Below are 27,392 nucleotides of genomic sequence, written 5' to 3' on the forward strand. Positions count from 1 at the left end.
GCTGTTGGCCCCAGGTGGCTGGGTCTCATGCAGAAGGGACATGGACACTCAGGAGGCAGGGATAAAGGAGAAATCCAGAGCCCTGTTGACCTAGGACTCTCTTCCCTCCTGCCTAATCAATCCCTCATCAGTCTGGTACTCTCCTTCCCCCACTCCCCAATCCCTCACTGCGAGGCAGCTCAGCCTCTCTTCCCCCTCATCTCTCACCTGGAGATGGCGGAGCTCCAGCTGTCAGCCCCGGAGTGGCAGCAGCAGCATAGAAATAAGGGTGGCAATGGGGCGCTAAGTCTGCTGTGAAAAGTGATATTGACGAATATCACTTTTTACATTGCCACCCTTATTTTTGCGTTGCTCCTGGGGTGCGCTGCCTTCAGAACTGGGCGCCCAGCCAGCAGCCACTGCTCTCCACTCTCCCTACGCAGCTGCATGATGGTATATGTACTTGGGGGAGGAGCGTAAATGACTACAGACACACAGAAGGAGGGCCCAATCAAATAAGTTTGAGAACCACTGCTCTAGAGAATATGCTCTGCCCCAGACTAGCCTTAAGGCATGCTGACAGAGCAGTGGAAAACTTGTCCAAATATATATAGAATTTCATACATCAGGGATGTCACACCATTGCCTTTCACTAGCATTGAACTGCCATTTTTTCTAAATGGAAGTTTATAGTTATTATGGTTATTTTCAAATATGCAAATCAACCTATTAAAATGGCATGAAATGGGTGACAAGATATACCCCATGTTCACCCCTTTTACATGACTATGATAAATTTCATACAAAGTATGCCTTGTGTATCATTTGAAAACTCTTGGTAAAATGTGAAACAACACTATGTAAAGTTATAGGATTCTACTGCAAGATATTACTAATGATATGTTCTGAGTCTGGGGAAGAGTCACAAACCACCCAGAGACAAAAAGGTTATCCAATGCCTCAAGCAGGTGTCAATGAATTAAATGGACTATCACCTGGTTAACTGACCATTCTTTGGCAGGAAAGAGGACATGAGCAGAAATCTACATCTTGACAAAAACAGCTGAGGGTTCGGGTTGACACAGACTTTATGTCTCCTGAATCTCAGCTGGAGATGATTCTCAAAGAAGAGAAAGGATTATAAAAGGAAAGAGTGGAGACGCTCCAAATTATTGCTCTTTTAACTTTACCCACAGCATCCACAACACCTGAAGAACAAAGGGAACAGCTTTGGACTGGGAGACGGATCCTGACTGAAAGATTCAGCCAGTAAGACTGCTTAAATATGTAGTGAGGGAGACCTTTGCTTTGAATTCACTCTAGCTTATTAAGTTAGGCATTAGTTGAGATTTACTTTTATTTTCTTGTAACAAGTTTGACTTTTATACTTCATTACTTGTAATCACTTAAAATCTCTCTTTTGTAGTTAATTAAACTTGTTTTATCTCAACCAGTGTGTTTAGATTGAAGTGTTTGGGAAACTCCATTTCGGATAACAGGATTTGTGCATATTATTTTCCATTAACAAAGTGACAAATCTTATGAGCTTGTGTTGTCCAGGAGAGAGCTGGGCAATACAAGATGTACATTTCTGAGGAAAGACTGGAAATCTGCGGGTGTTACTTTGCAGTGTAATTCAAGAGTGGCTGACGGTAGCACTCAGAGTATAACTGGGAGTAATTTACATGCTGGAGGTTGAGAGGGAGCAGACTAGGAATGGTAGCTCTCAGCAAACCAGTGTAAAAGACACCCCAGGTGAGAGCACTGAGGGGACACAGCTGTTCATCAGTCCAGATTGTACGCTGGGTAATGTCACAGTCATACAGAGCTGCACAAAATTGGACAGTTATGTCTCTAGGTCAGTGGTTCTCAAACTTATTTTACCGGTGACCCCTTTCACACAGCAAGCTTCTGAGTTCAACCCCCCTTATAAATTAAAAACACGTGTTTATATATTTAACACCATTATAAATGTTGGAGGCAAAGCAGGATTTGGGGTGGAAGATGACAGCTCACGACCACCCATGTAATAGCCTTGTGACCCCTTGAGGGGTCCTGAGCCCCAGTTTGAGAACCCGTGCTCTAGGTTATGACTTCAGATGTATGGGAGGGAGTTAGAGATTCCAAAGCTCCCGCAGAACAGCAACCCGTCAACAAACAGCCTTGTCAGAAGACATCCACAGTTTGATTCTTTCATTTTAACAAATGTTAAAATCTGTCCTAGTTCATATGGCTATTACCCTGGGAATAGCTGGGAAAGATATTTATACATTCTGCTCTTTGAATATTATTTCCCAAATCACCCATTTTCAATAAAGCAATTAATCATAATATCCTGATGTCACAGTAATTTGTTTACTGCTAGCAAGTCAGCACACCAAAATTCAGTCACTTATCTTACTCTGAGAAATATTTTGCCTCTCCTCAACAGCAGAACAGACTTGAAATAAAACACTGTCCCACAGTACCACACTGCTTTAGAAACAAAAAGTCAGTCCTGAAATTATATACTACCTAAGTGGTATAATATGCAATTTAGGAACCAACACCATTCGCTCAGTTCAATAGCTATTTTATATTCTTGAATGCAAAGCTGTGAAGAGACCATCACTTAAAAACTGAGTGGACTCTCTGCTGTGTTAATACACAACAAATTTTTCTTTGGATACGTCCCAACTGTTTGGCCAGCATTCAGTGCAAAAACATATATTTAATCCTATGTACAGTAACACCACAGTATGTTGTCCCTCTTGAAAAGGTTTTCAGTCAGTCATGTTTAGAATAAGGCACTGGTAAATGGTACAGCACTTGTCCTAGAAATCTCTGCACTGCTGGACAAGCCTTTGCTACATTGTTCAGATGGTACATTTAAATAGAATATCTTCAGCTGAAAATAAACTATTAGATTCTATTTGGTTTCTCTCACGCCCTAGATCTGAAGTTTAAACTAGAATTCAGGATCTAACTTTAATTTTTAGCATTATATTTCAGTTTTAATGGTAGGTTTAAAGTTTGATTATCTTAGTGAAAATAAGGGTGAGCATTAACTGCAACAGCAGCTGTTCCCACTACTTTGGAAAAGTGTATTAGCACCAACATTTTACCAGCTATATGAACAGATTTGATCTTAAAAGTAAAGCAACATTAGCTAAAGAGAACTGCCTGTTATGCATAAGACTAAAACAACGCCACATGCAAACACACAGATGATTTGCGGGAAAACTGACAGACGTATTGATACATTTTCTTTTTCCTTTCCCTATTTATTGGTGTAATGAAGAAACTATACTGAAAGGTACTGTAGAAATAATTTATAAAATATAGCATATTCTAATATCTAGACTAGATAGTAATGTCCTAAAAATATTCTGGCTAGAAATCTGGCCTGGACTTTTGGAACATAAGGAAGAGACTGCCCCTTGAAGTCTATTTGAGAGTCTACTCCAAGGACATTGATCGCTAGATCAGGACATTTGGAGTTCAGTCAGCGCTGCATAGGTATTCATGTAATACACGTTAGAGGCTCATAGTTGTTTGTCAATATTCAGTTTGTGATTTGGTTGAAGAAGCTTCCAAGTAATTTGCAGTAGTTACTAGTACTTCTGCTTAGAACTTCATCTGCTCCCTCTTATTCATCACACGAAGTCTTGGAGAACATAGGCATACCAGACATGACAACATGTCCTATAATCATTCCCATGGCTACATTATATATATGCTTATATAGTATTTGGAACAGGTGAGATCGGATGCCAGTCTTATCAGTAGGGCAGTTTTAAACAGTGTTATGCATGTCAGAAACATGTATGACAGGATCAAGAAAGTCTTGGGTCCACCTTCAAAGAAGAGAGCCCCATTGAAATCAACAACAGTGGAAACAATCAGCAACCACACCAAGCAGATGAATCGCTGGGTGGAACACTACTCTGATCTTTACTCTTATGAAAATATTGTTAGGGATGCAGCCATCAACACCATTGAAAGCCTTCCTGTTATGAACCAACTCAATGATGAACCAACTGTTGAAGAGCTTAGCCTTGTCATAGATAGCTCCCCAATGGAAAGACCCCTGGAAAAGACTGCATACCATCAGAGGTCATAAAATGCAGAAAACCTATTCTACTGTAACATCTTCAGAAACTGCTCTGCCTGTGCTGGAAAGAAGGCTAAGTGCCACAAGAAATGAGAGATGCCTGCTTGCCAGGAGCTAGGATTCATGATGTGAAGGAGAGACTGCCGAGACTCATCAAGCCCTCGGATCGCTACCCCTTCCTGCTTCTTCACGTGGGCACCAATGATACTGCCAAGAATGACCTTGAGTGGATCACTGCAGACTACGTGGCTCTGGGAAGAAGGATAAAGGAGTTTGAGGCGCAAGTGGTCTTCTCGTCCATCCTCCCCGTGGAAGGCAAAGGCCTGGATAGAGACCGTCGAATCGTGGAAGTCAACAAATGGCTATGCAGGTGGTGTCGGAGAGAAGGCTTTGGATTCTTTGACCATGGGATGGTGTTCCAAGAAGGAGGCGTGCTAGGCAGAGACAGGCTCCACCTAACGAAGAGAGGGAAGAGCATCTTCGCAAGCAGGCTGGCTAGTCTAGTGAGGAGGGATTTAAACTAGGTTCACCGGGGAAGGAGACCAAAGCCCTGAGGTAAGTGGGGAAGTGGGATACCGGGAGGAAGCACGAGCAGGAGCACGCGAGAGGGCAGGGCTCCTGCCTCATACTGAGAAAGAGGGACGATCAGCGAGTTACCTCAAGTGCCTATACACAAATGCAAGAAGCCTGGGAAACAAGCAGGGAGAACTGGAAGTCCTGGCACAGTCAAGGAATTATGATGTGATTGGAATAACAAAGACTTGGTGGGATAACTCACATGACTGGAGTACTGTCATGGATGGATATAAACTGTTCAGGAAGGACAGGCAGGGCAGAAAAGGTGGGGGAGTTGCACTGTATGTAAGGGAGCAGTATGACTGCTCAGAGCTCAAGTATGAAACTGCAGAAAAACCTGAGTGTCTCTGGATTAAGTTGAGAAGTGTGAGCAACAAGGGTGATGTCGTGGTGGGAGTCTGCTATAGACCACGGGACCAGGGGGATGAGGTGGACGAGGCTTTCTTCCGGCAACTCACAAAAGTTACTAGATCGCAGGCCCTGGTTCTCATAGGAGACTTCAATCACCCTGATATCTGCTGGGAGAGCAATACAGCGGTGCACAGACAATCCAGGAAGTTTTTGGAAAATGTAGGGGACAATTTCCTGATGCAAGTGCTGGAGGAACCAACTGGGGCAGACCTCTTCTTGACCTGCTGCTCACAAATCGGGAAGAATTAGTAGGGGAAGCTAAAGTGGATGGGAACCTGGGAAGCAGTGACCATGAGATGGTAGAGTTCAGGATCCTGACACAGGGAAGAAAGGAGAGCAGCAGCATACGGACCCTGGACTTGAGAAGAGCAGATTTTGACTCCCTCAGGGAACTGATGGGAAGGATCCCCTGGGAGAATAACATGAGGGCGAAAGGAGTCCAGGAGAGCTGGCTGTATTTTAAAGAATCCTTACTGAGGTTACAGGGACAAACCATCCCGATGTATAGAAAAAATAGTAAATATGGCAGGCGACCAGCTTGGCTAAACAGTGAAATCCTTGCTGATCTTAAACACAAAAAAGAAGCTTACAAGAAGTGGAAGATTGGACAAATGACCAGGGATGAGTATAAAAATATTGCTCGGGCATGCAGAAGTGAAATCAGGAAGGCCAAATCACACTTGGAGTTGCAGCTAGCAAGAGATGTTAAGAGTAACAAGAAGGGTTTCTTCAGGTATGTTAGCAACAAGAAAAAAGTCAAGGAAAGCGTGGGCCCCTTACTGAATGAGGGAGGCAGCCTCATGACAGAGGATGTGGAAAAAGCTAATGTACTCAATGCTTTTTTTGCCTCTGTCTTCACGAACAAAGTCAGCTCCCAGACTACTGCACTGGGCAGCACAGCATGGGGAGGAGGCGACCAGCCTTCTGTGGAGAAAGAAGTTGTTCGGGACTATTTAGAAAAGCTGGACGAGCACAAGCCCATGGGGCCGGATGCACTGCATCCGAGAGTGCTAAAGGAGTTGGCGGATGTGATTGCAGAGCCATTGGCCATTATCTTTGAAAACTCATGGCGATCTGGGGAAGTCCCGGACGACTGGAAAAAGGCTAATGTAGTGCCCATCTTTAAAAAAGGGAAGAAGAAGGATCCTGGGAACTACAGGCCAGTCAGCCTCACCTCAGTCCCTGGAAAAATCATGGAGCAGGTCCTCAAGGAATCAATTCTGAAGCACTTAGAGGAGAGGAAAGCGATCAGGAACAGTCAGCATGGATTCACCAAGGGCAAGTCATGCCTGACTAATCTAATTGCCTTCTATGACGAGATAACTGGCTCTGTGGATGAGGGGAAAGCAGTGGACATGTTATTCCTTGACTTTAACAAAGCTTTTGACACGGTCTCCCACAGTATTCTTGCCAGCAAGTTAAAGAAGTATGGGCTGGATGAATGGACTATAAGGTGGATAGAAAGTTGGCTAGATTGTCGGGCTCAACGGGTAGTGATCAATGGCTCCATGTCTAGTTGGCAGCCAGTATCAAGTGGAGTGCCCCAAGGGTCAGTCCTCAGGCTGGTTTTGTTCAACATCTTCATAAATGATCTGGAGGATGGTGTGGATTACACCCTCAGCAAGTTTGCAGATGACACTAAACTGGGAGGAGAGGTAGATACACTGGAGGGTAGTGATAGGATACAGAGGGCCCTAGACAAATTAGAGGATTGGGCCAAAAGAAATCTGATGAGGTTCAACAAGGACAAGTGCAGAGTCCTGCACTTAGGATGGAAGAATCCCATGCACCGCTACAGACTAGGGACTGAATGGCGAGGCAGCAGTTCTGCAGAAAAGGACCTAGGGGTTACAGTGGACGAGAAGCTGGATATGAGTCAACAGTGTGCCCTTGTTGCCAAGAAGGCCACTTGCATTTTGGGATGTATATGTAGGGGCATTGCCAGCAGATCGAGGGACGTGATCATTCCCCTCTATTCGACATTGGTGAGGCCTCATCTGAAGTACTGTGTCCAGTTTTGGGCCCCACACTACAAGAAGGATGTGGACAAATTGGAAAGAGTCCAGCGGAGGGCAACAAAAATGATTAGGGGACTGAAACACATGACTTATGAGGAGAGGCTGAGGGAACTGGGATTGTTTAGTCTGCAGAAGAGAAGAATGAGGGGGTATTTGATAGCTGCTTTCAACTACCTGAAAGGGGGTTCCAAAGAAGATGGATCTAGACTGTTCTCAGTGGTAGCTGATGACAGAACAAGGAGTAATGGTCTCAAGTTGCAGTGGGGGTAGTTTAGGTTGGATATTAGGAAAAACTTTTTCACTAGGAGGGTGGTGAAACACTGAAATGCGTTACCCTAGGGAGGTGGTGGAATCTCCTTCCTTAGATATTTTTAAGATCAGGCTTGACAAAGCCCTGGCTGGGATGATTTAGTTGGGGATTGGTCCTGCTTTGAGCAGTGGGTTGGACTAGATGACCTCCTGAGGTCCCTTCCAACCCTGATATTCTATGATTCTATGATCATCACTCTTTATAAAAACAAGGGTGACAGGAGCTACAGTAACAAATATCGTGACATTTCCCTTCTTAGCCTTATAGGAAAAGCCTTTGCCCGAGTTGTCCTAAACAGATTTCGGACCCTTGCAGACTGAATCTATCCTGAATCACAGTGCGGCTTCAGCGCTTAAACATCTATTAGCAACACAACCTTCTCAAGTATCAGAGGGGTAGCCGTGTTAGTCTGTATCCACAAAAACAACGAGGACTCTGGTGGCACCTTAAAGACTAACAGATTTATTTGGGCATAAGCTTTCGTGGATAAAAAACCCACTTCTTCACATGCATGGAGTGAAAATTACAGATATAGGCATAAATATATTATGGCACACGAAGAGAAGGGAGTTACCTTACAAGTGGAGAACCAATGTTGAAGGCCAATTCAGTCACAGTGGATGTAGTCCCCTCCCAATAACTGATGAGGAGGTGTTAATACCAAGAGAGGGAAAATTGCTTTTGTAGTGAGCCAGCCACTCCCAGCCCCTATTCAAGCCCAAAGATGGTGTTAAGTTTCCAAACGAATTGTAGCTCTGCAGTTTCTCTTTGAAGAGTGGCTGACTTAGAACAACACTTCCTCAGCTCTCATCCCTTAGCATCCCTCCTCTACTTATGCTATATTGACGACATCTTTATCATATGGACCCACCGGAATGAGACCCTTGAATAATTCCACCTGGATTTCAACAATTTCCACCGCACCATCAACCACAGCCTGGACCAGTCCACACAAGAGATCCACTTCCTGGACACTACAGTGCAAATAAGTGATGGCCACATAAACACCACCCTATACCGGAAACCTACTGACTGCTATATTTACCTACATGCCTCCAGCTTCCATCCAGGACACATCACACAATCCATTGTCTACAGCCAAGCCATAAGATACAACTGCATTTGCTCTAATCCCTCAGACAAACACCTACATGATCTCTATCAAGCATTCTTAAAACTACAATACTCACCTGGGGAAGTGAGGAAACAGATTGACAGAGCGAGACGGGTACTCAGAAGTCATCTACTACAGGACAGGCCCACCAAGGAAAATAACAGAACATCACTGGCCATCACATACAGCCTTCAGCTAAAACCTCTCCAGTGCATCATTGACAATCTACAACCTATCCTGGAAAACGATCCCTCACTCGCACAGGCCTTGGGAGGCAGGCCAATCCTCACTTACAGACAGCCCCCAAACCTGAAGCAAATACTCACCAGCAACCACACACCACACCACAGAAACACTAACCCAGGAACCAATCCCTGTGACAAACCCCATTGCCTTCTCTCTCCCCATATATACTCTAGCGACATCATCATAGGACCCAATGACACCATCCACACCATCAGGGGCTCATTCACCTGCACATCTACTAATGTGTTATATGCCACAATGTGCCAGCAATGCCCCTCTGCCATGTACATTGGCCAAACTGGACAGTCTCTACATAAAAGGATAAATGGACAAAAATCGGACATCAGGAATGGTAACATACAAAAAAGCCAGGAGGAGAACACTTCAATCTCCCTGGACATTCTATCACAGATTTAAAAGTAGTTATTCTTCAACAAAAAAACCTTCAAAAACAGACTTCAAAGAGAAACTGCAGAGCTACAATTCATTTGGAAACTTATCATCATTAATTTGGACTTGAATAGGGACTGGGAGTGGCTGGCTCATTACAAAAGCAATTTCCCCTCTCTTGGTATTGACACCTCCTCATCAATTATTGGGACTGAATTGGCCTTCAACATTGGTTCTCCACTTATAAAGTAACTCCCTTCTCTTCACGTGACAATCTTCTCACTGAGACAACTACAAGAGAAATGCAGAGAACAAAAAAAAAATCCCCTTTACATAGCCTTCGATGATGTCACAAAGGCTTTTGACTTTGTCAGTAAAAGTGGACTATTTGCACTTCTAAAAAAGATTGGATGTCCCCCACAAGCTTTTAAGCATGATTCAATCCTTCCTTGAAAACATGGACGGCACAGTTCAATACAACAGCTCAGTCTCTGAGGCCTTCCAGATTTGTAGCAGAATTAAGCAAGGCTGTGTACTTGCCACAACTCTGTTTGTGATCTTCTTCTCCTTGCTACTAAAACAAGCTTTTGGTTCCTCAACTGAGGGAATCTACTTGCACACAAGATCTGATGGAAAGCTGTTCAATCTTGCAAGATTCAGATCTAAAACCAAGACTCAGAGGCCCTTAACCAACGCCTCCTCTTTGCTCATGATGCAGCAATGACAACCCACAGAGAAGCTCATCTCCAAAACTTTATGGACAGTTTTTCCAAAGCCTGTCAAGACTTTGGGCTTACCATAAGCCTAAAAAATATAAGCATAATGTTCCAAGGAGTTGAGGAAGCAAGATCAACAACTATGAACTTGAAGTGGTGCACAAGTTCATATACCTGGGGTCCACTCTAACAGTCAACCTTTCACTTGAAACAGAACTCAAGATCCACATTGGAAAACCTGCCACAAAACGCCTACACTGGCAAAACAACAAACTGACAGAACACACAAAGATCTGTGTGCATGTGTTATCAGCACACTTTTGTATGGGAGCGAGACATGGACCTTATATTCTCATCAGGAAAAGAGGCTCAACAGCTTTGACGTGCATTGCCTTCGTCAAATTTTTGGAATCTCTTGGAGGGACACAGTCACCGACACTGCATGCAAACACTCCTCAAACAGAGATGCCTCCGGTGGCTTGGGCATGTGTGTGAGGGGTTGGATCACAGAAACCCCCTGGGCACTGCCACCTGATGTGCCAAGACTACTTCTGCCCCTGCTTTCCTGCCCAGTCAGATTAGGACTCCAGCACCCTGCTTGGTTTGAGACAGACCCGCTAGCCTGCTGCAAACCCAGACCCAGGTCTGAACCACGTCCCCTAACAGCTGTAGGCTTAACTGAAAGCAGCTCACAGAAGTGTGCCTGTCTTTAACACTCGGATGCCCAACTCCCAATGGGGTCCAAACCCTGAATAAATCTGTTTTACCCTGTATAAAGCTTATACAGGGTAAACTCATAAATTGTTCACCCTCTGTAACACTGATAGAGAGATATGCACAACTGTTCCCCTCCCACACCCCCACCAGTATTAAAACATACTCTGGGTTAATTAATAAATAAAAAGTGATTTTATTAAATACAGAAAGTAGGACTTAAGTGGTTCCAAGTAGTAACAGACAGAACAAAGTGAATTACCAAGCAAAATAAAATAAAACCCACAAGTCTATGTCTAATGAAACTGAATTCAGACGAAACCTCACCAGTTCCAGTAAGTTTCCTTTTACAGACTAATCTCCTTCTAGTCCAGGTCCAGCAGTCACTCACACCCCCTGTAGTTACTGTCTTTTGTTCCACTTTCTTTCAGGTATCCTTAGGAGAGGAGAGGCTACCTCCTTAGCTAGCTGAAGACAAAATGGAGGGGTCTCCCATGGGCTTAAATAGACTTTCTCTTGTGGGTGGAGACCCCCTCTTCTCTCCTATGCAAAGTCCAGCTCCAAGATGGAGTTCTGGGGTCACCTGGGCAAGTCACATGTCCATGCATGACACTCAGTTTTTACAGGCAGAAGCCATTGCCCGCATGGTATCTTGAATGTCTCCAGGAAGCTTCTTATGTGGATTGGAGCATTCCAAGATGCATTGTTTCTTAAGTGCTTCTTGATTGGGCACCTAAACCTCTGACTGCCAGACACTGGGACTGGATGACAGGGGATGGATCACTCAATGAACTATCCTGTTCTGTTCATACCCTCTAAAGTATTTGGCACCAGCCAATGTGGGAAGACAGGATCTTGAACTAGATGGACCAAATGTCTGATCCAGTATGGCTATTCTTAACTTTATGTTCTTAAGAATCTGTGTTATTCCATTAAGATCATTCATGATAAAAGCGAATTTTCTTAAAGGACTCAATTTAATTTTCACTTCAAGAAATTATCAGATTTTCTTACAAATTTTCAGAAAATTCATTCTGTACTCAGTAAGTGCTGTAAACTTAGTGAGGATACACTATTTTTCATACAAAAGAGGATTTATCCCTGCTTTAAGTGGAAAACTGAACTAACTATGGAGTTACAATCAGCATTTCCATAATTATGTTCTATATTTCTTAGGTATTTCTAGTGCTACACTGTTGTAAAAGACAAAAATAAAAGTAAATTATTGGAAATCATTTGATGGCAGAATACAGATATGCCAATGAGAAAAGGGGTGGTCTGTACAGAATGAGGGGAGGGGGGCGTGGTCAGGAGAACTGGCTCTTGTTCATTACTCTACCATCCTTTTTTTTCCCCCCTGTGAGCTGAGGCAACTCACAGTCTCGAAAAAATGGGGATAACACCAGACAGGTATAATGAGTATACTGATGTTTGTAAACCATGTTCTCATCCTTGGAGAATGCCAGTTTCACTCCACAATCACCTTTTAGAAAAAGCAGTGTTGAGTCTATGGGTCACCACATTAAATTCAGTAGCTTTATTTTCAGACATTCCTGATCAATTTCTACTTCTTACACAGATTTTCATTAAGCATTACTTAGATCCATGTGTATCTGATATCAAAGTAGCTTTTTTCTGGTGTAGCTTGACTGTTACAGAAACCACAAAAAAGTCGAGTTACCGGTTTGATGCGAAGCTGGTCACCCACCACTTCCAATATGGCATGTTTTCGGGATACTCTCTTGTCTGTAATCTGAAAAGAAGACAGACCATTGAGATAAGAGCAAATTATGGCACTCATATCTTGAATCATTACAGCAAACAAGCAAACAAAAATCAAATCAAGATAAACCAATAGGCAGATTAAACGGTTTCATTGAGTACAGTTCATGCAGGCTGTAGGTTTCTGACTCCTTGTAAGTAGTTCCACATAACACAATTAGTTTAAAAAAAAAGAATTTTTAATTTGAACTAGATTAAAACATTAAGATCAAGATTTTCAGAACTGGGTGCCTGAAGTTATACTGTTTTAAATCCAGAAATGAACTTTCTAGTCTCAGTGCGGAGAAAAGCTTGAGAATATGAGCCCTGCCAGCTCAAAAATCCAAAGGCAAGCAAAAAACCCCAGAATTTACCATTTGTCAAAATCTTATGATTTTTCAAGGTCTGACAATGCTACTCAGAAGAGACAGTAATGTGTCTTGAAATGTTATAGAGTGCTGTGCTTGTCTCAAAGCTACTAGCACACAGAGAGCAGGAATTCATGTTTTCTATAAAGAAAGTTTCAGGGTAACTCCAGTAAATTCCACCACCATCACCACAGTAGACAAACAGTTAAACCTAGAAACACTGACACAAAAACTGAAATAGAGACAGTACCCTGAGGCGTACAAAACTCAGGAAAAAAGTTGTTAGTTCCTAAGAACTGGCATTAGAAGAACATTTTGTGAGGAACTCGTTGTTTTAAAAAATTGAGATAATTTTTAATCCAACGTAATAGATGCTAATTCTCCTGTTTTTTCGTTTGGCGCTCTCTAATGAGATTTTGCCAGAGTCATTTGCTTTAATATTATTTATTACAGTGAGAGAGCTCTCTCTTCTGTATGTGCAGCAAAACTAATATTGATGGGTTAACTAGAAACCTGCTGCTATTTGCAAGGAAAGTTTTTCCTGTTCATGCATTTCCTTTAAGTGTGACATTCAAGACAGCAAAAAGATCCAATTACATCTTTGTAGGAAACTGTAATTAATTTCTCTCAATGTTTATTAGGTTTAAAGATGTGTATTCAAACTGACAGAAAACTGCTACCAGCCTTACAAGTGTATGTTGTGACCTCTAGTGAGGAACTATGTTACTTCACTTAATCAAATAAATTCTTAAGAGAAAACACAGTCGCTATATATGAGATTATTATACAAGAAAATACATCTGAAAGATTACTGAAGGTAAAACTTGTTAAATTTGACCAGTATAAATTCAACTAAAAAAATTAGACTTTTTCTCTCGTTGTAAGCACTTACTACAAACAAACATTACATGCAAAATATTAAACAAGTGCTGCAAGAGCAAAGCTAGGGAAAGAAACAAAGCTGGCACAGGATAAGCATAAATGTGCTACTTCAGGACAGGGTCCTAATGTATTATCTTGAGAAGGAAGATGAAACAGTTTAGAGCGCACTAAATCGGGACATAAACGGGGTGTCACAGATGGGAGAAGGGGAATGGGTATTAGTCCAGGAGAAATTCACATCCTTAATGGCAAAAGCAGCATAAATTAAGAGGTGGCACGTTGTGTGAAATGTTCCAAGCCAGAGATGGAATACAGTAAGCATGTGTATGGTGTATATATAGCAGGGTGATCATAGAATCATAGAATATCAGGGTTGGAAGGGACCTCAGGAGGTCATCTAGTCCAACCCCCTGCTCAAAGTAAGAAAAAAGGTGCTGTGTGATTACTGAGAACACCCTATTAGGTCCAAGTCACTAGAAACCCCATGACAATAAGAATGAGTACTGTTGTTGGACAGGAACAACAAAATTTACTATCCTTGTAAGGAATCAGAGTCCAATTCAAAACAAGATAATTAACTAGCAAAATAATCCATCAAGCTGCTATTGTGGCAAGAACAAACCCTTGATACCACAGGATCCTAATTAACGGCTAATGGCCATAGACCCTTGTACACACAATAACCTCAAGGTGCTTGGAAGGTGTGCAGTAGCACATAAGTGTCCATGATTCTGCCAGAGTGCCAAGCATTCTACATGCCCATCTGAGGTATGCGAATAAGAACTAACACACTCCATGAACAAAGATGGTAGCAGACTACATCACCATCATAACTGGGTGTGTGTGTGTGGTGATGTGGTCCCAGGGTACGTCTGCTATATGTCAGTGAGGAAGCCAAACACATGTGATCATGGGACCTGCATTGATATTTGGGATAGTCATTGTGGGGTACTTCCATCTATTGGTAGTGGATATTATCTGAGCTGGGGTCTGCAACTTCCATGGTTTTCGCCTACAATGTTCATAGATCTAGCCTTTATAGAAATAAAAGAATTTACACTGAGTTAGAAGATATTGTTCCCATATCTCTGCTGCTCTTAGTTATGCCAGGTGACAGAGAGAAATCAAAAGGACTCAGAGTGTCCTTTGCTGTTAAGAACCTGTGGTCAATGAAACAGATAACAGTGACGAGGTGGATGAGGGAATATCTTTTATGGGACAAACTTCTGTTGGTAAGAGAAACTAGCTTTCAAGCGACACAGAGCTCTTCATCTGCAAACAACTGATAGATCAGTTACACTCTGCTGTTTGAGAAAGCTATGAACACTAGCAGATGTAAGCATTAGAATAAAAAAAAAAACAAAACAGAGGCCTGGGGAGCATAACAGAGATCCACCTCAGTCTATAGATCCTTCCCAGCACCACTCTGATTGCTGAGAGTGAAGGCGGGGTAAAGCAACAAAGACACCCAAGCCAGCATGGCTCTGCACCAATCAGGAGGTTCTGAGGGAGTAAGCTGGGAGAATGTTCTTTCTTTTTATCAGCCAGAGGCTGCTGGTATGGCTTTCAATTTTCAAACACCCACTAGGCAGAAACCAATACGAAAACTGGAGCATCTGAGCCGAGTCCACTGATTAGAATCTCAGCACCAGCCCCTCTACCAACAGTTGGGTGTGAGGACTAGAATTCTCAGAGTGTTGCCTTTGGATCCTTCAAACTCCCCCACCACTGCTCATCTTTCCTACTGGTCTCTGGCTAGTAGGTGTCTTACATTTTTTCAGACATACTCCAGTTCTACAAATGAGGTTTTGACATAATGGACATGATTTCATCTCTTTCCACAGAAGGACAATGTAGTTAATATGGGAAGAAGTGTTCCCACTACCAATGCCCTGCTCATATCTACTGACATTTCCAGAGCCAGAGAAAGTGATCCAAATAAATCTTTCACACATCCCCACATTAAATAGGGGAAGCATTGCCTGCAAAGATCTTATCAGCAGCCTCCCCCAAGTCAAGCCTTCCTCAGCTCTTCAGTAATCCAAAGATCATAGAGCACTTAAGTCTAACATATTACAACAGCAGGTCTGGGAGCCTCATGAAGCGGTCCTCCTCCATTCTTTAGCCACCAGTTTAGCCTTTGAAAATCAATTAAGCATGCAGATAAGCAACTAAAGCAGTTCTTATTATAGCAAATGCTGACAAAGTAAAATATATTAGAAGTCAGCTGGGAGGTATTCTATGAATTAGTAAGGAATATATTCAAGCCATAAAACATTACAAAATGAAAAAATGCCTCAGTTAAACTAAAGTCAAATATAATTCAACAGCACAGATCAGTAACAGCCTAGTGGTCCAATTATGAAATACATCCCATGAAGAAACATTGCCCTGTGCACAACTCTTTGAACCAGCCAAGAACTCAGCTTAAAACTACATTATAGATGCTCTTAAAATACAAAAGTGAACCCAGGTGTACGAGAGAAACAACAAATGGCCATCTTTCCAATTGGAAAAATGTATCTGCCCTCTTCAGAGGAAGACCAGTCAAAGGGACAAATGCAAAATAATGGTTCAGTGCAAAAAACCCTAGGCAATAAAGGATATCTAAACATGAAAAAGGCCCAATTTGAATGCAACCAGAAGAATTTATTTTAAAAGGACGGTTCCCTCCCCTCACTACACCTTTACTACCACTACAAACAACAGCAGATGGCTTCTTTAACAGCATAAATGGGATATATCCATCCAGGTAGTTAATATGGTGCTTAGCCCTCTGGGCTGGGATTATGCAGACATGTGTCTACCTCAGAGCTGGAAAAAAAGATGGAATGTTAAGTAATTTGGTATATTAGAATGTGTAGAACACTAAAAGTTGTATTTACTTTCCATTACTTATACAGTTTCCTTTTTGCATTCCACATCTAGTATGATGAATCCACACTGATCAGTTTCACAACCTTTTCTAGTCAATCTCACTTTTCTCACCTTCATGCACACTATTCTGAGTGTGGGCACTAGCATTACAGAAGAGTAAATTAAACACAGAAAACAGCTGATCAAATTCTCCCCCTAGTTAAATCCACTGGTTTGTATAGGGTGTAATTAAGGGCAAAAATGTATCCTACTGTTTTAAATGAGTTTAAAAATACTAACACCATTTGTATTAGATTATCTTGAATTCTCTCCCCCAAATCTAAAACTACTTAACAGACTTGTATATAAATGTGAATGCAGCCACATTTGCCACCTAGAGAAAGATACCATAGCAATTAGGCACTAAGTGCTGATATGGCTGAGTGAAGTGAGTACAAGCCCTGGTCTAGACTGAACATTGAGACTGACATAACTACATCGCTTAGGGGTGTAAGATAGGAACCCTTGAGCACCACAGTTAAGCCAACCTTAAGAATTCTAAGTTAAGAATTCTTCTGCTGGCCCAGCTGCTGCCACTTGGGGATGTGGAATAACTGCATCAACGGAAAAACCCCTTTCATAGATGTAGGACGCGTCTACACTATGGTGCTAAAGCTGTACAGCTGTCACTGTAGCACCCATAGTGTAGACATACCTCGAACCTACCTGCAAAAAAAGTTTTGTTGCAAGAGACACTACCAATTTAAGTCACATCTTTTTGAAATGTTATTACCAACCTATTGTTACAAGTATACCTGAAGTTACTATTGAGAAAATTGACAGGTTTCAGAGTAGCAGCCATGTTACTCTGTATTTGCAAAAAGAAAAGGAGTACTTGTGGCACCTTAGAGACTAACAAATTTATTTGAGCATAAGCTTTCGTGAGCTACAGCTCACTTCATCAGATGCATTCAGTGGAAAATACAGTGGGGAGATTTATACAGAGAACATGAAACAATGGGTGTTACTATACACACTGTAAGGAGAGTGATCACTTAAGGTGAGCTATTACCGGAGGGGGGGGGGGCACGACCTTTTGTAGTGATAATCAAGGTGGGCCATTTCCAGCAGCTGACAAGAACGTCTGAGGAACAGTGGGGGGTGCGGGGGGAATAAACATGGGGAAACAGTTTTACTTTGTGTAATGACCCATCCACTCCCAGTTCAAAAACAGACTCCAAGGAGAGACTGCTGAATTGGAATTAATTTGCAAACTGGATACAATTAACTTAGGCTTGAATAAAGACTGGGAGTGGATGGGTCATTACACAAAGTAAAACTATTTCCCCATGTTTATTCCCCCCCGCACCCCCAACTGTTCCTCAGACGTTCTTGTCAGCTGCTGAAAAGTGAACTCTTCCTGTAAGTGAACTCTTGCTTTGATGTCTCAGAGCAGAACTTAGTTTGTGTTAGTAGAAAGTTTGGGGGACTGATGCTATTCCCTCTCCACAGTTCGACCCCTAATTTCCTCTGATTTGGGAGAGAATCAGGAGAGGTTTATGCAAACAGGAAAATGAGTCAGCATCACCAACCCATATGATTTATTAGTGTCATAATGTTTAGAGTTTCTCTTAAAGCCCCAGCTCCTAGAGTCACGTTAAAGGAGAATCGTCGTTTTTGTTAACACAAGTTTCCTACCATTCCGGATTATGGAGAAATGCTTGAAAGGAGCTGGAGGGCTCTGTTTCCACCTTCCCCAGCCTCTAATCCACCCTGGTCCCACAGCCTGCTGGGGATATCGGTTGGCGGCTCCTCTGTGAAACCGTGAGCACAGGCATGTACCTAGCATAGTTCACCCCCATCCCCAAAGCCTGCCCCTTTTGCAGTGTGAGGGAGAACCTGGTGCATGCTTATCTCGAATGCATCAGGTTGCAGCCCCTATCCCGGCTCCTCCAGAACCTCCTGCTGATGTTCTGGCAGCACTTTTCCCCACACCTGTTTATATTTGCACACTCTGTCCATGGCCCCACCAAGTTGCGAGACTGTCTCATTAACCTCCTCCTGGCCCTGGCCAAGGTAGCCATCTACAACACCAGGAGGAGGATGTTAGATGAGCGGGTGCTTTGTGACTGTGGGACCTATTTCTGCTCCTCCCTGATTTCACACATCTGGGCAGAGGTCCGCTGGATTCCTAGACAGCTCTGAGGAACAGTGGGCACTGTCAGAGGTTTCTCTGCTCGGTGTCCTCCTCTGGATCCCTAGTTTTGATCCCTGTGACCCCTACTCCTGACCCTGTTATTCCTTAGTTGCTCCCCCCCACCTTCTCCATCTGGTTCCCGGACCCAGTGGTCCCTCCCACAAGGCTGGGGGAAGGGCCGTTAGACACGGGCAGGCGTCCATCTGCCCACCTCCCCGGATTCCCCATAAGGCCTTCCCCCAGACGGGGCTCAGCCCAGGGGTCAGCGGGTGAAGTCTGAGAGCCTGGGCTATACTGGCGGGTCTGGTGACCAGCTGAGCCCATGGCCCCTTCCAGCCCCAGACTCTATGACAAAGCCTTATGGCGAATAAAAAGCCTCCCGCTGTGTCAGATCTGCCCCAGGCCGGGGCTGCCGACACCGGGGCCTGCACAGCGACGGGGCAGCTGACAGGGGTAATCGCTCCCTGTCGGAGCGTCACCCCGAGGAGGTCTTTGCCCGGCGGGGTGCGCAGCGTCCGGGCTAGCCTGGGGCCCCGGGCGGGCCCGCGCCAGGCCTCCCCCCAGAGGCGGTTCCTGGGCTGGGGGCTGCAGCGGCCGTACTGGGCAGCGGGGTCAGGGAGCCCCCCCTCCCCCCTGCCGAGGAGCCAGACTTACTCCCAGCAGGGGGCCTCTTCCCAGCACTGTCTGGCCGGGCGGCAGCGCCACCGGGCAGCCCCCGTCCGCGGGCGCTAGCTCGAAGCCCGGCATGGGCGTCGCTGGGACGGGGGCTCTCTGCCTGCGGACAGGGAGCAGGCCCCGCTGTCCCCTCCGGAAACTTGAGCCACGCAGGGAGGTTCCTCTCCCTTCCGTTTCCCTCTGTGCCGGGAGGCGGGGCTGGTGGCCGCTGTTTGTGTTTAAATCCCCGCACCGCCGCCCACCCCTTGGCCGGCCATCCCGGAAAGGGTAGTTTCCAACTGTCACCCTCCCCGCCCGGCCGCGCGTGAGCGTCGCCGCGGGGAAACTACAAATCCCGGCGTGCACCGCCCCCAACAGCCCCCTCCGCATGCGCATTGCCTCGGGAAGCCGGTGGGCGGCGGTGTAAACAAACACGTTCGAATGGGGGAGACGTTTAAACCGTCAGCTGGGGGCAGCAGCGTGGGGCCAGGTAGGGGGGCGGCCTGCGGGGCTGGAGTTTCCCTCCACCTGCCTTCGCCGGGGGCGGCTGGAGGTATGAGAGCTGGCTCCAGCCACGGGTTGGGCCAGGCGAGCTCCCCGGCGGGGCTGGGCTCGGCAAAGGACGCCTGATGGTTGAGCGCAGGCCGGGCACCCATCGGTCTCTTGCCTAACGCCTGGGGCTAGGCTAGCCTAGCCTTAGCACAGGGCACTGTACAACAGTGGAGTGATTGCTGAGTGCTGGGCAAACGAGAGCACCAGTGACCCACCCGGCACTGCTTGAGGGCTGGGCCAGCCTGGGCACAAGGCACAGCCCACTGTTTAATATGTGAGACACTTTAACATAACCTTCAAAATTAGAAAAAAGAAAAGGCGTACTTGTGGCACCTTAGAGACTAACAAATTTATTTGAGCATAAGCTTTCGTGAGCTACAGCTCACTTCATCGGATGCATTAACTTGGTGAAAGTTAACTCCATGTATTATGTAATTGAGATCAGTGATAACGGCATGCAACCAGCTACATGTCAAGCTGTTTAGTGACCACTGTACTTCCTCACCCCCAGGGTTACTCATGGTGGATGTACTGAGGCCTTAAATTATGCAGAAAGCCTCAAAGAAGAACAAACAGGCAGTTGCTTCATGTAAAGAACTGACCATCCGTCCACCAGCCAAGAAAAAAGAAGAAAGTCGGGAGGACTTTGTGACGCTGCTGCCTCCAGAAGTCAGTTTTAAAATTTTCAGTGAATTGGATATTCAGAGCTTATGCAAAGCTGCAATGACATGCAAGAGCTGGAATCGTGCAATTGAGAACAGTGACTATTTGTGGAAACACCACTGTTTAACTGTAAGAGCTGTCTGTCAGCGAGAGATAGACTGTGATAGAGGAAATGGATATTCATGGAAGGTAAATTTAAGAACATGGACTATCTAGCTTTGGGAAACTGGATAGCTTTTGGGATGAGTATTAAGATATTAGAGGTTCTCTCCTGATCAGCATTTCTGATCCATCCAAGGTCAAGAGCAACTCAAAGTTGTTACCATCTAATAGTTACAGCCAGTGAGGTCTCAGGGCTTGTTTACACTACAAAATTAAGTTGACCTAAGTCGAAGTACAGCCACCACAGTAATTAAAAGAGGAAGTTCACGTCCACACTTGCTCCTTCAGTCAGCAGGAGTGTTTCCACCAACTGAAGTGTGGCATTATAGGACACAGATCCGGAGCCTACCAGCCCAAGCTGTCAGCGGGGTGCAGGGCTCACCTGGCACCTAGCTCTCCACACCAGGGCTCGGGGGCCCCAGCTGCAAGCCAGCTCCCACAGCTGACAGCTCAGGCTATCATCATCAGAGAGTAGAAGGACTCCAGCTGACAGCCCCCACTTGGGGCTGACAGCCAACAGGCCATGTCAGCTGATCACTGTCTAACTGCATCAACATAAGCGCTACACCTCTCATGGAGGTGGAGTTATGTCAGCGTAGCAGGTGACTTACTTCGTCAGAAGCAGCATTCTAATGTAGACACTGAAATAATTAGGTCATAATAAGCCGCCTTGTATCAACCTAACTCTGTAGTGTAGACCAGGCCGTAGTGAAATAGTATCACAAACACCATCACAACCGGCAGTCTGTGCAGAAATGCCAAAAAATAAGAGTACCATAGAGACAATGAACTACCTGATCCTTGAGAAGTGATCAGTCCAGCTCTGGAATGGAACACATTGAGAAAGGGACAAAGTTGTACATACATGTTCCCCATAATTTTACTTCAGTGAAATACTGTTGGGAGAGAAGGGGTTCCTAGAATCGCTGATCTAGAGGTTTTTGCCCCTACATACCTCTTAAGCTAGATACAGCTAGGGGTCAAAGAACCAGCTGCTTTAGAACCCCCTTACCCAGCACTATTGCAGCTGCTACTCAAAACAGTGAGGAGGAGCTGAACATGTTGAGTGAAATCCTGTTGAGGAATAGAGAAAGCATAAACTCTGGCAAGTTAAGTGTTAACATATAATTAGGAAGGCCAAAAAAGAATTTGAAGAACAGCCAGCGAAAGACTAAAAGTAACAACAAAAACATTTTTAAGTACATCAGAAGCAGGAAGCCTGCTAAACAACCAGTGGGGCCAGATTTCCAAACTTGAGCCATTCTTTTTAGGTGACAAATCTGAGGAATGTCCCAGACTGAGGTATAAGCTTTTGTGGGTAAAAAAAACCACTTCTTCTGAAGTAGTAGTTTTTTACCCATGAAAGCTTGTGCCCAAATAAATCTGTTAGTCTTTAAGGTGCCACCGGACTCCTAGTTTTTGTGGATACAGACTAACATAGCTACCCCCAGACTGAGGTGTCATTAGAGGAGGTTTTGGAACAAATTAATAAATTAAACAGTAATAAGTCTCCAGGACCAGATGGTATTCACCCAATAGTTCAGAAGGAACTAAAATATGAAGTTACAGAACTACTAAACTTATCATTTAAATCAGCTTCTGTACCAGATGACTGCAGGACAGCTAATGTGATGCTAATTTAAAAAAAAAAGGTCCCAGAGGCAATCCTGGCAATTATGGGTCAGTAAGCCTAACTTCAGTACCAGGCAAATTGGCTGAAACTATAGTAAAGAAAAGAATTATCAGACACATAGATGAATATGATTTGTTGGGGGAAGAGTCTACAAAAAGTGTTAAGGGAAATCATGCCTCAGCAATCTGCTAGAATTCTTTGAGGGGGTCAACAAGCATGTGGACAAGGGTGATCCAGTGGATATAGTGTACTGAGATCTTCAGAAAGTCTTTGACAAGGTTCCTCACCAAAAGCTTGAGCAAAGTAAGCTCTCCTAAGTAGGGTCCTACCAAATTCACGGTCCAATTTGGTCATTGGTGATAGGATTTTTAAAATTGTAAATTTCATGATTTCAGCTTTTTAAATCTGAAATTTCATGGTGTTGTAATTGTAGGGGTCCTGACCCAAAAAGGAGTTGTGGGGGGTTGCAAGTTTATTGTAGCGGGGGTTGCTATACGGCTACCCATACTTCTGTACTGGTGCTGGCAGCAGCGCTGCCTTCAGAGCTAGACAGCTGGAGAGCAGCAGCTGCTGGTCGGGAGCCCAGCTCTGAAGGCAGAGCCGCTGCCAGCAGCAGCACAGAAGTAAGGATGACATGGTATGGTATTGACATCTTTACTTCTGCACTGCTTCCTGCAGAGCTGGGCCATCAGTCAGTAGCTGCCTCTCTCCGGCCACCCAACTCTGAAGGAAGCAATGCAGAAGTAAGGGTGGCATGGTATGGTATTGCCACCCTTACTTCTGCACTGCTGCTGGCAAGGCACTGCCTTCAGAGCTGGGCACCTGGCCAACAGTTGCCACTCTCCAGCCGCCCAGGTCTGAAGACAGCACAGAAGTAAGGGTGGCAATACCTCAGACTTCTTAAAATAACCTTGTGACCCCCCAATTTGAGAAATGCTGGCCTCCCCCATGAAATCTGTATAGTATAGGGTAAAAACACACAAAAGACCAGATTTCACAGTCTGTGATGCTCATGGCCGTGAATTTGGTAGAGCCCTACTCACGGCATAAAAAGGTCCTCTCCTGGATCAGTAACTGGTTAAAAGATAGGAAACAAAGGGTAGGAATAAATGGTCAGTTTTCAGAATGGAGAGAGGTAAATAGTGGTGTCCCCCCAGGGTCTGTACTGCAACCAGTACTGTTCAACATATTCATAAATGAGCTGGAAAAAGGGGTAAACAGTGAGGTGGCAAAATTTGTAGATGATATAAAATTACTCAAGGTAGTTAAGTCCCAGGCAGACTGTGAAGAGCTACAAAAGGATCTCACGAAACTAGGTGATTTGGCAACAAAATGGCAGATGAAATTCAATGTAGATAAATGCAAAGAAATGCACACTGGAAATCCCTACTATACATATAAAACAATGGGATCTAAATTAGCTGTTACCACTCAAGAGAGAGATCTTGGAGTCATTGTGGATAGTTCTCTGAAAACATCCACTCAATGTGCAGCAGTCAAGAAAGTTAACAAAATGTTGGGAATAATTAGGAAAGGGGGTAGATAATAAGAAAATATCATATTGCTTCTGTATAAATCCATGATACGCCCATATTTTGAATACTGCGTGCAGATGTGTTGTCCCATCTCAAAAAAGAGAATCTGAAAAAATACAGAAAAGAGCATCAAACATGATTAGGGGTGGTGTGGAACAGCTTCCATATGAGGAGAGATTAATAAAACGGACATTTCATCTTGGAAAAAGACGACTACGGATATGATAGAGGTCTAGAAAATCATGGCTGGTGTGGAGAAATTAAATAAGAGTAAATAACACCTTCTCATGTCTAACACAAGAACTTAGGGTCATCAAATGAAATTAATAGGCAGCAAATTTCAAACAAACAAAAGGAAGTATTTCTTCACACAACACACAGTCAATCTGTGGAACTCTTTACCAGAGGATGTTGTGAAGGCCAAGACTATAACAGGGTTCAAAAAGAACTAGATACGTTCATGGACGATAGCCATTGATGGACCTGTTAGCCAGGATGGGCAGGGATTCAAAACCATGCTCTGAAGTTTCCCTAGTCTCTGCCAGAGCTGGGAATGGGTGACAGGGGATGGATTACTTGATGATTACCTGTTCTGTTCATTCCCTCTGAAGCACCTGGCACTGGCCACTGTCAGAAGACAGGCTGCTGGGCTAGATGGACCACTGGTCTAACCCAGTATGTCCGTTTTTATGACAGCTATCACCTGCAAGACATAGCAGATCAGAGAGGGAATGGATTCAGACATTGCAGCCGCCACCCTGAACCAGCACTAGTTTGAAAGAAAGTAGGATACAGCCACCTCTTTTGGGGTTTTAAGTCTACCTCTGCATAGATCACTGGCCAGTGAACTCGGAGTTACACAGTTTCAGACTCATTTCCTCTCTGAGGAAGTGTTTTAGTAGTTCAGTTTGAGGCAAGAGCTCATAAGGAGGCAGGGCTGTGAGCAGATGGAGTACTCACGCTGCTCTGAAGATAGTAGACACACTGAAATCCAAACTCAACACCTTCCTGTCATCTGACTTCATTAACAAAGCAAATATCACAAATCTTAGTCCAGTCTTTCTCCGGTTATAGGGCCATTTCCGAGTCTGCTCCCTTAGGCCTTCTCTACCCTAGATCCCTCTCCCAGACAGCTACTTCTACCTCCTTATATCCAGGGTTGAGGTAACAAGCTACATGTGTCAAAAAGTCAATAAGTTAGTACCTGCATGAGCAGGGAATATCAACAGAGAAACCCAACCACCCTGTTGCATGAGCACACAAGAGAGTTTAGATTATTTTGGGGCTTGCAGGATAGGGAAGAGAAATAGAAAGATATTTTAGAAGTTTTACTTTAGGGTAGGGATTTAGCCTGAAAGGGTGGGGATGAGAGGCAGAAGATTTGAGAAGTGAGAATGATGCTCATATTACACAGGAAAATGTGAAGTTAAAGCCCTGGTCCACTAGAGGGCATTTGTACACCTATGTATTGCATTGAGGTTCCAGACACCCAAATGTGTTATCATGCAGATGCTTCTTCTGGTGTAAAACTTGAGTTCTCCCAACTTCCAATGTTTACATTGACATCTGCTTAATTTATTCAACTTTTTCAAAGTTTTTTAACTGTTTACTCTGTATCAGGTCGCTCTGCTGAGAAACTACTGGAAGAGCAAAGTGAAGCATGAATGGCTGAGTGGAAAATATAGCAACATTCACTCACGCTGTGGCTTACCAGAAAAAAGCATGTATCCCATGGATGCTGATACATGGGGAGAAATACTGGAAGCAGAACTGGAAAGATAAGAAACCAGACATGGATCTTAAATAGCAAGAAATGGCACAGAACTGACTGTTTTTACTGTAAATATTTAGCCATTCACACGAGTGACATTTGCAAATATGTAGTAGAAACTTCACTGGAAAAAATGTATAAATACAGAGTTTATTTTTATTTTTCACTTTATCAGAACAGCTTCTTGTAAAAACCCTAAATGAGATATAAACTATAAATGTAATTATTTTTAAACATCTGCTAAGTTAAACAGATGTTAAGTCCTGGATTGACTTTTCATTATGCACTTTTTGAAAAAATGGAAAAAACATTTACACATTTGTTTGGTTTTTTTACTTGAAATTCATATGAAGCAGAAACCTGTGACAGTGAAGAGTCCACTACAGTGAAAAATCACCACAGGCATGGGAAATGGAGGGGATTGACTACAGTATAAGCATCAAAGCTACTGGGTATGAACTCCTTCAGTCTGGGCTTTTTTACCATCAGGTTCTACTTGAAGTACGGTTACAGTCAGAAGAGTGATTGTAGTAGTGCCTCCTTCCTAGTCCCCTGACCTGCTCCTAGTGTGTATTCAGTCACAGAAACAAAAATCAGCAGTTAAGTTTTCTCTTTTACTAGTGCAGAAACTACTATGACTGGTTTCAGAGTAGCAGCCATGTTAGTCTGTATTCGCAAAAAGAAAAGGAGTACTTGTGGCACCTTAGAGACTAACCAATTTATTTGAGCATAAGCTTTCGTGAGCTACAGCTCACTTCATTGGATGCATACTATGAGTAACTGAGCTGGATTTACTCTGACTTAATTCAGGTTACAGCCCCCCCGTGCCATTTTAACATTAATTTTTATAGTAGAACTCTCCTTGAAATGGAAATAAGGGTTAAGTTTCCCCAATAAACCTCTTTAAGCCTAGAGTTGAAACCCCACATACAATAGGAAGGGAATTCAGTCATCCTCTTACCCTCACCCAGCCTCCAGCTGGTTGACACCACTTCCTCTTTGCTGGGGGGGGGGGGGGGCAAAGAGATTTCTACATATCACTTTACTGTTGACTGCTTGAGTCTCGCCTTTGTAATAAGGGGAAGTGTTAGAGAACTCTTTAGGGGAAGAGAAAAGCAGGGAGGTCAGAGGACATTGTACAGGGTTCAGGAAAAGGGTAGATGAATTCATGGAAAGGAAGCAGCAGTGGGAGAATGGAAAACAAAAGGGATTGTACAGAAGAGCAGTGAGGAGAAAGCAGTAGCCTGGTGCAATAAACCACCTCCTCTTAAACTCATTTTGTAGGCCTGGTCTATATGCAGTTTTTGTACTGATATAAAACTTGATTTTTTTTTAACTGAAATAGTTCTGTTGTCACAATCTCTATTGTAGGTGCTTATAATTGGATCCACACTGGGGGCATACTAATTTACATGGGTTTTAAACCGATAGAATGGTGTTTAGACAAGCCCTGACAGAGCATCTTTCATACAAAGTATTGTAAAATGTTTTACAATGAGAACCAAGCAAACTGATGGGTGAGGTTTAAGAGCAGTTGGCTCAGAAGGAAAAGAAGAGAGCTGGACAGAGAACCTAATATAGAGAGGAGGCAATAGTGAGTTAGGGTTAGAATCGGGATGAGGGTTAGTGGTTAGAGTAAGGGTTAGGGTTTGAGATAGGGTTAGAGTTCATGTGAGCGTTAGAGTGAGGGTTAGAGGTTAAGGTGAGCGTTAGGGGTTAGGGTTAGGGTGAGGTTTAGGGTTTGGGTTATGGTTAGAGTTAAGGGTTAGGGTTTTTAGCTAGGGTAAGGTT

At 43.9% G+C, this 27,392-nt stretch overlaps 2 protein-coding genes across 3 annotated transcripts in view; one reads left to right on the forward strand and one right to left on the reverse strand.

Moving 5' to 3' along the window:
• Positions 1–19,479, reverse strand: part of APLF (aprataxin and PNKP like factor) — a 90,986-nt gene extending 71,507 nt beyond the window's left edge. Inside the window, exons 1-2 of one of the 2 annotated variants that reach the window (XM_074949538.1) lie at positions 19,286–19,477; positions 12,249–12,320 (exon numbers count right to left, since the gene is read on the reverse strand). In XM_074949538.1, coding sequence (XP_074805639.1) covers positions 12,249–12,320; positions 19,286–19,378 — 165 coding nt within the window. In that variant the 5' untranslated portion in view covers positions 19,379–19,477. Of the gene's footprint in view, positions 1–12,248; positions 12,321–19,285 lie in introns of both variants that reach the window. The other variant, XM_074949539.1, reaches the window with a different exon arrangement.
• A 185-nt stretch (positions 19,480–19,664) lies between these two features.
• On the forward strand, positions 19,665–26,843 carry FBXO48 (F-box protein 48). Its single transcript, XM_074947160.1, has 3 exons — positions 19,665–19,775; positions 20,349–20,689; positions 25,451–26,843. The coding sequence occupies exons 2-3, from the start codon at positions 20,384–20,386 to the stop codon at positions 25,610–25,612; spliced, it is 468 nt and encodes a 155-aa protein (XP_074803261.1). The 5' UTR covers positions 19,665–19,775; positions 20,349–20,383; the 3' UTR covers positions 25,613–26,843.
• Positions 26,844–27,392: the final 549 nt, after the last annotated feature.

Source organism: Natator depressus, chromosome 3, assembly GCF_965152275.1.
Source record: "Natator depressus isolate rNatDep1 chromosome 3, rNatDep2.hap1, whole genome shotgun sequence".
Classification (NCBI taxonomy): Eukaryota; Metazoa; Chordata; order Testudines; family Cheloniidae; genus Natator; species Natator depressus.

Excerpts from the sequence above, each read along its gene's own strand:
- FBXO48 (XM_074947160.1), top strand. The coding sequence starts at position 20,384 with ATGCAGAAAGCCTCAAAGAAGAACAAACAGGCAGTTGCTTCATGTAAA. Across the intron at positions 20,690-25,450 it reads GAAATGGATATTCATGGAAG|GTCGCTCTGCTGAGAAACTA; the intron begins GTAAATTTAAGA and ends ACTCTGTATCAG.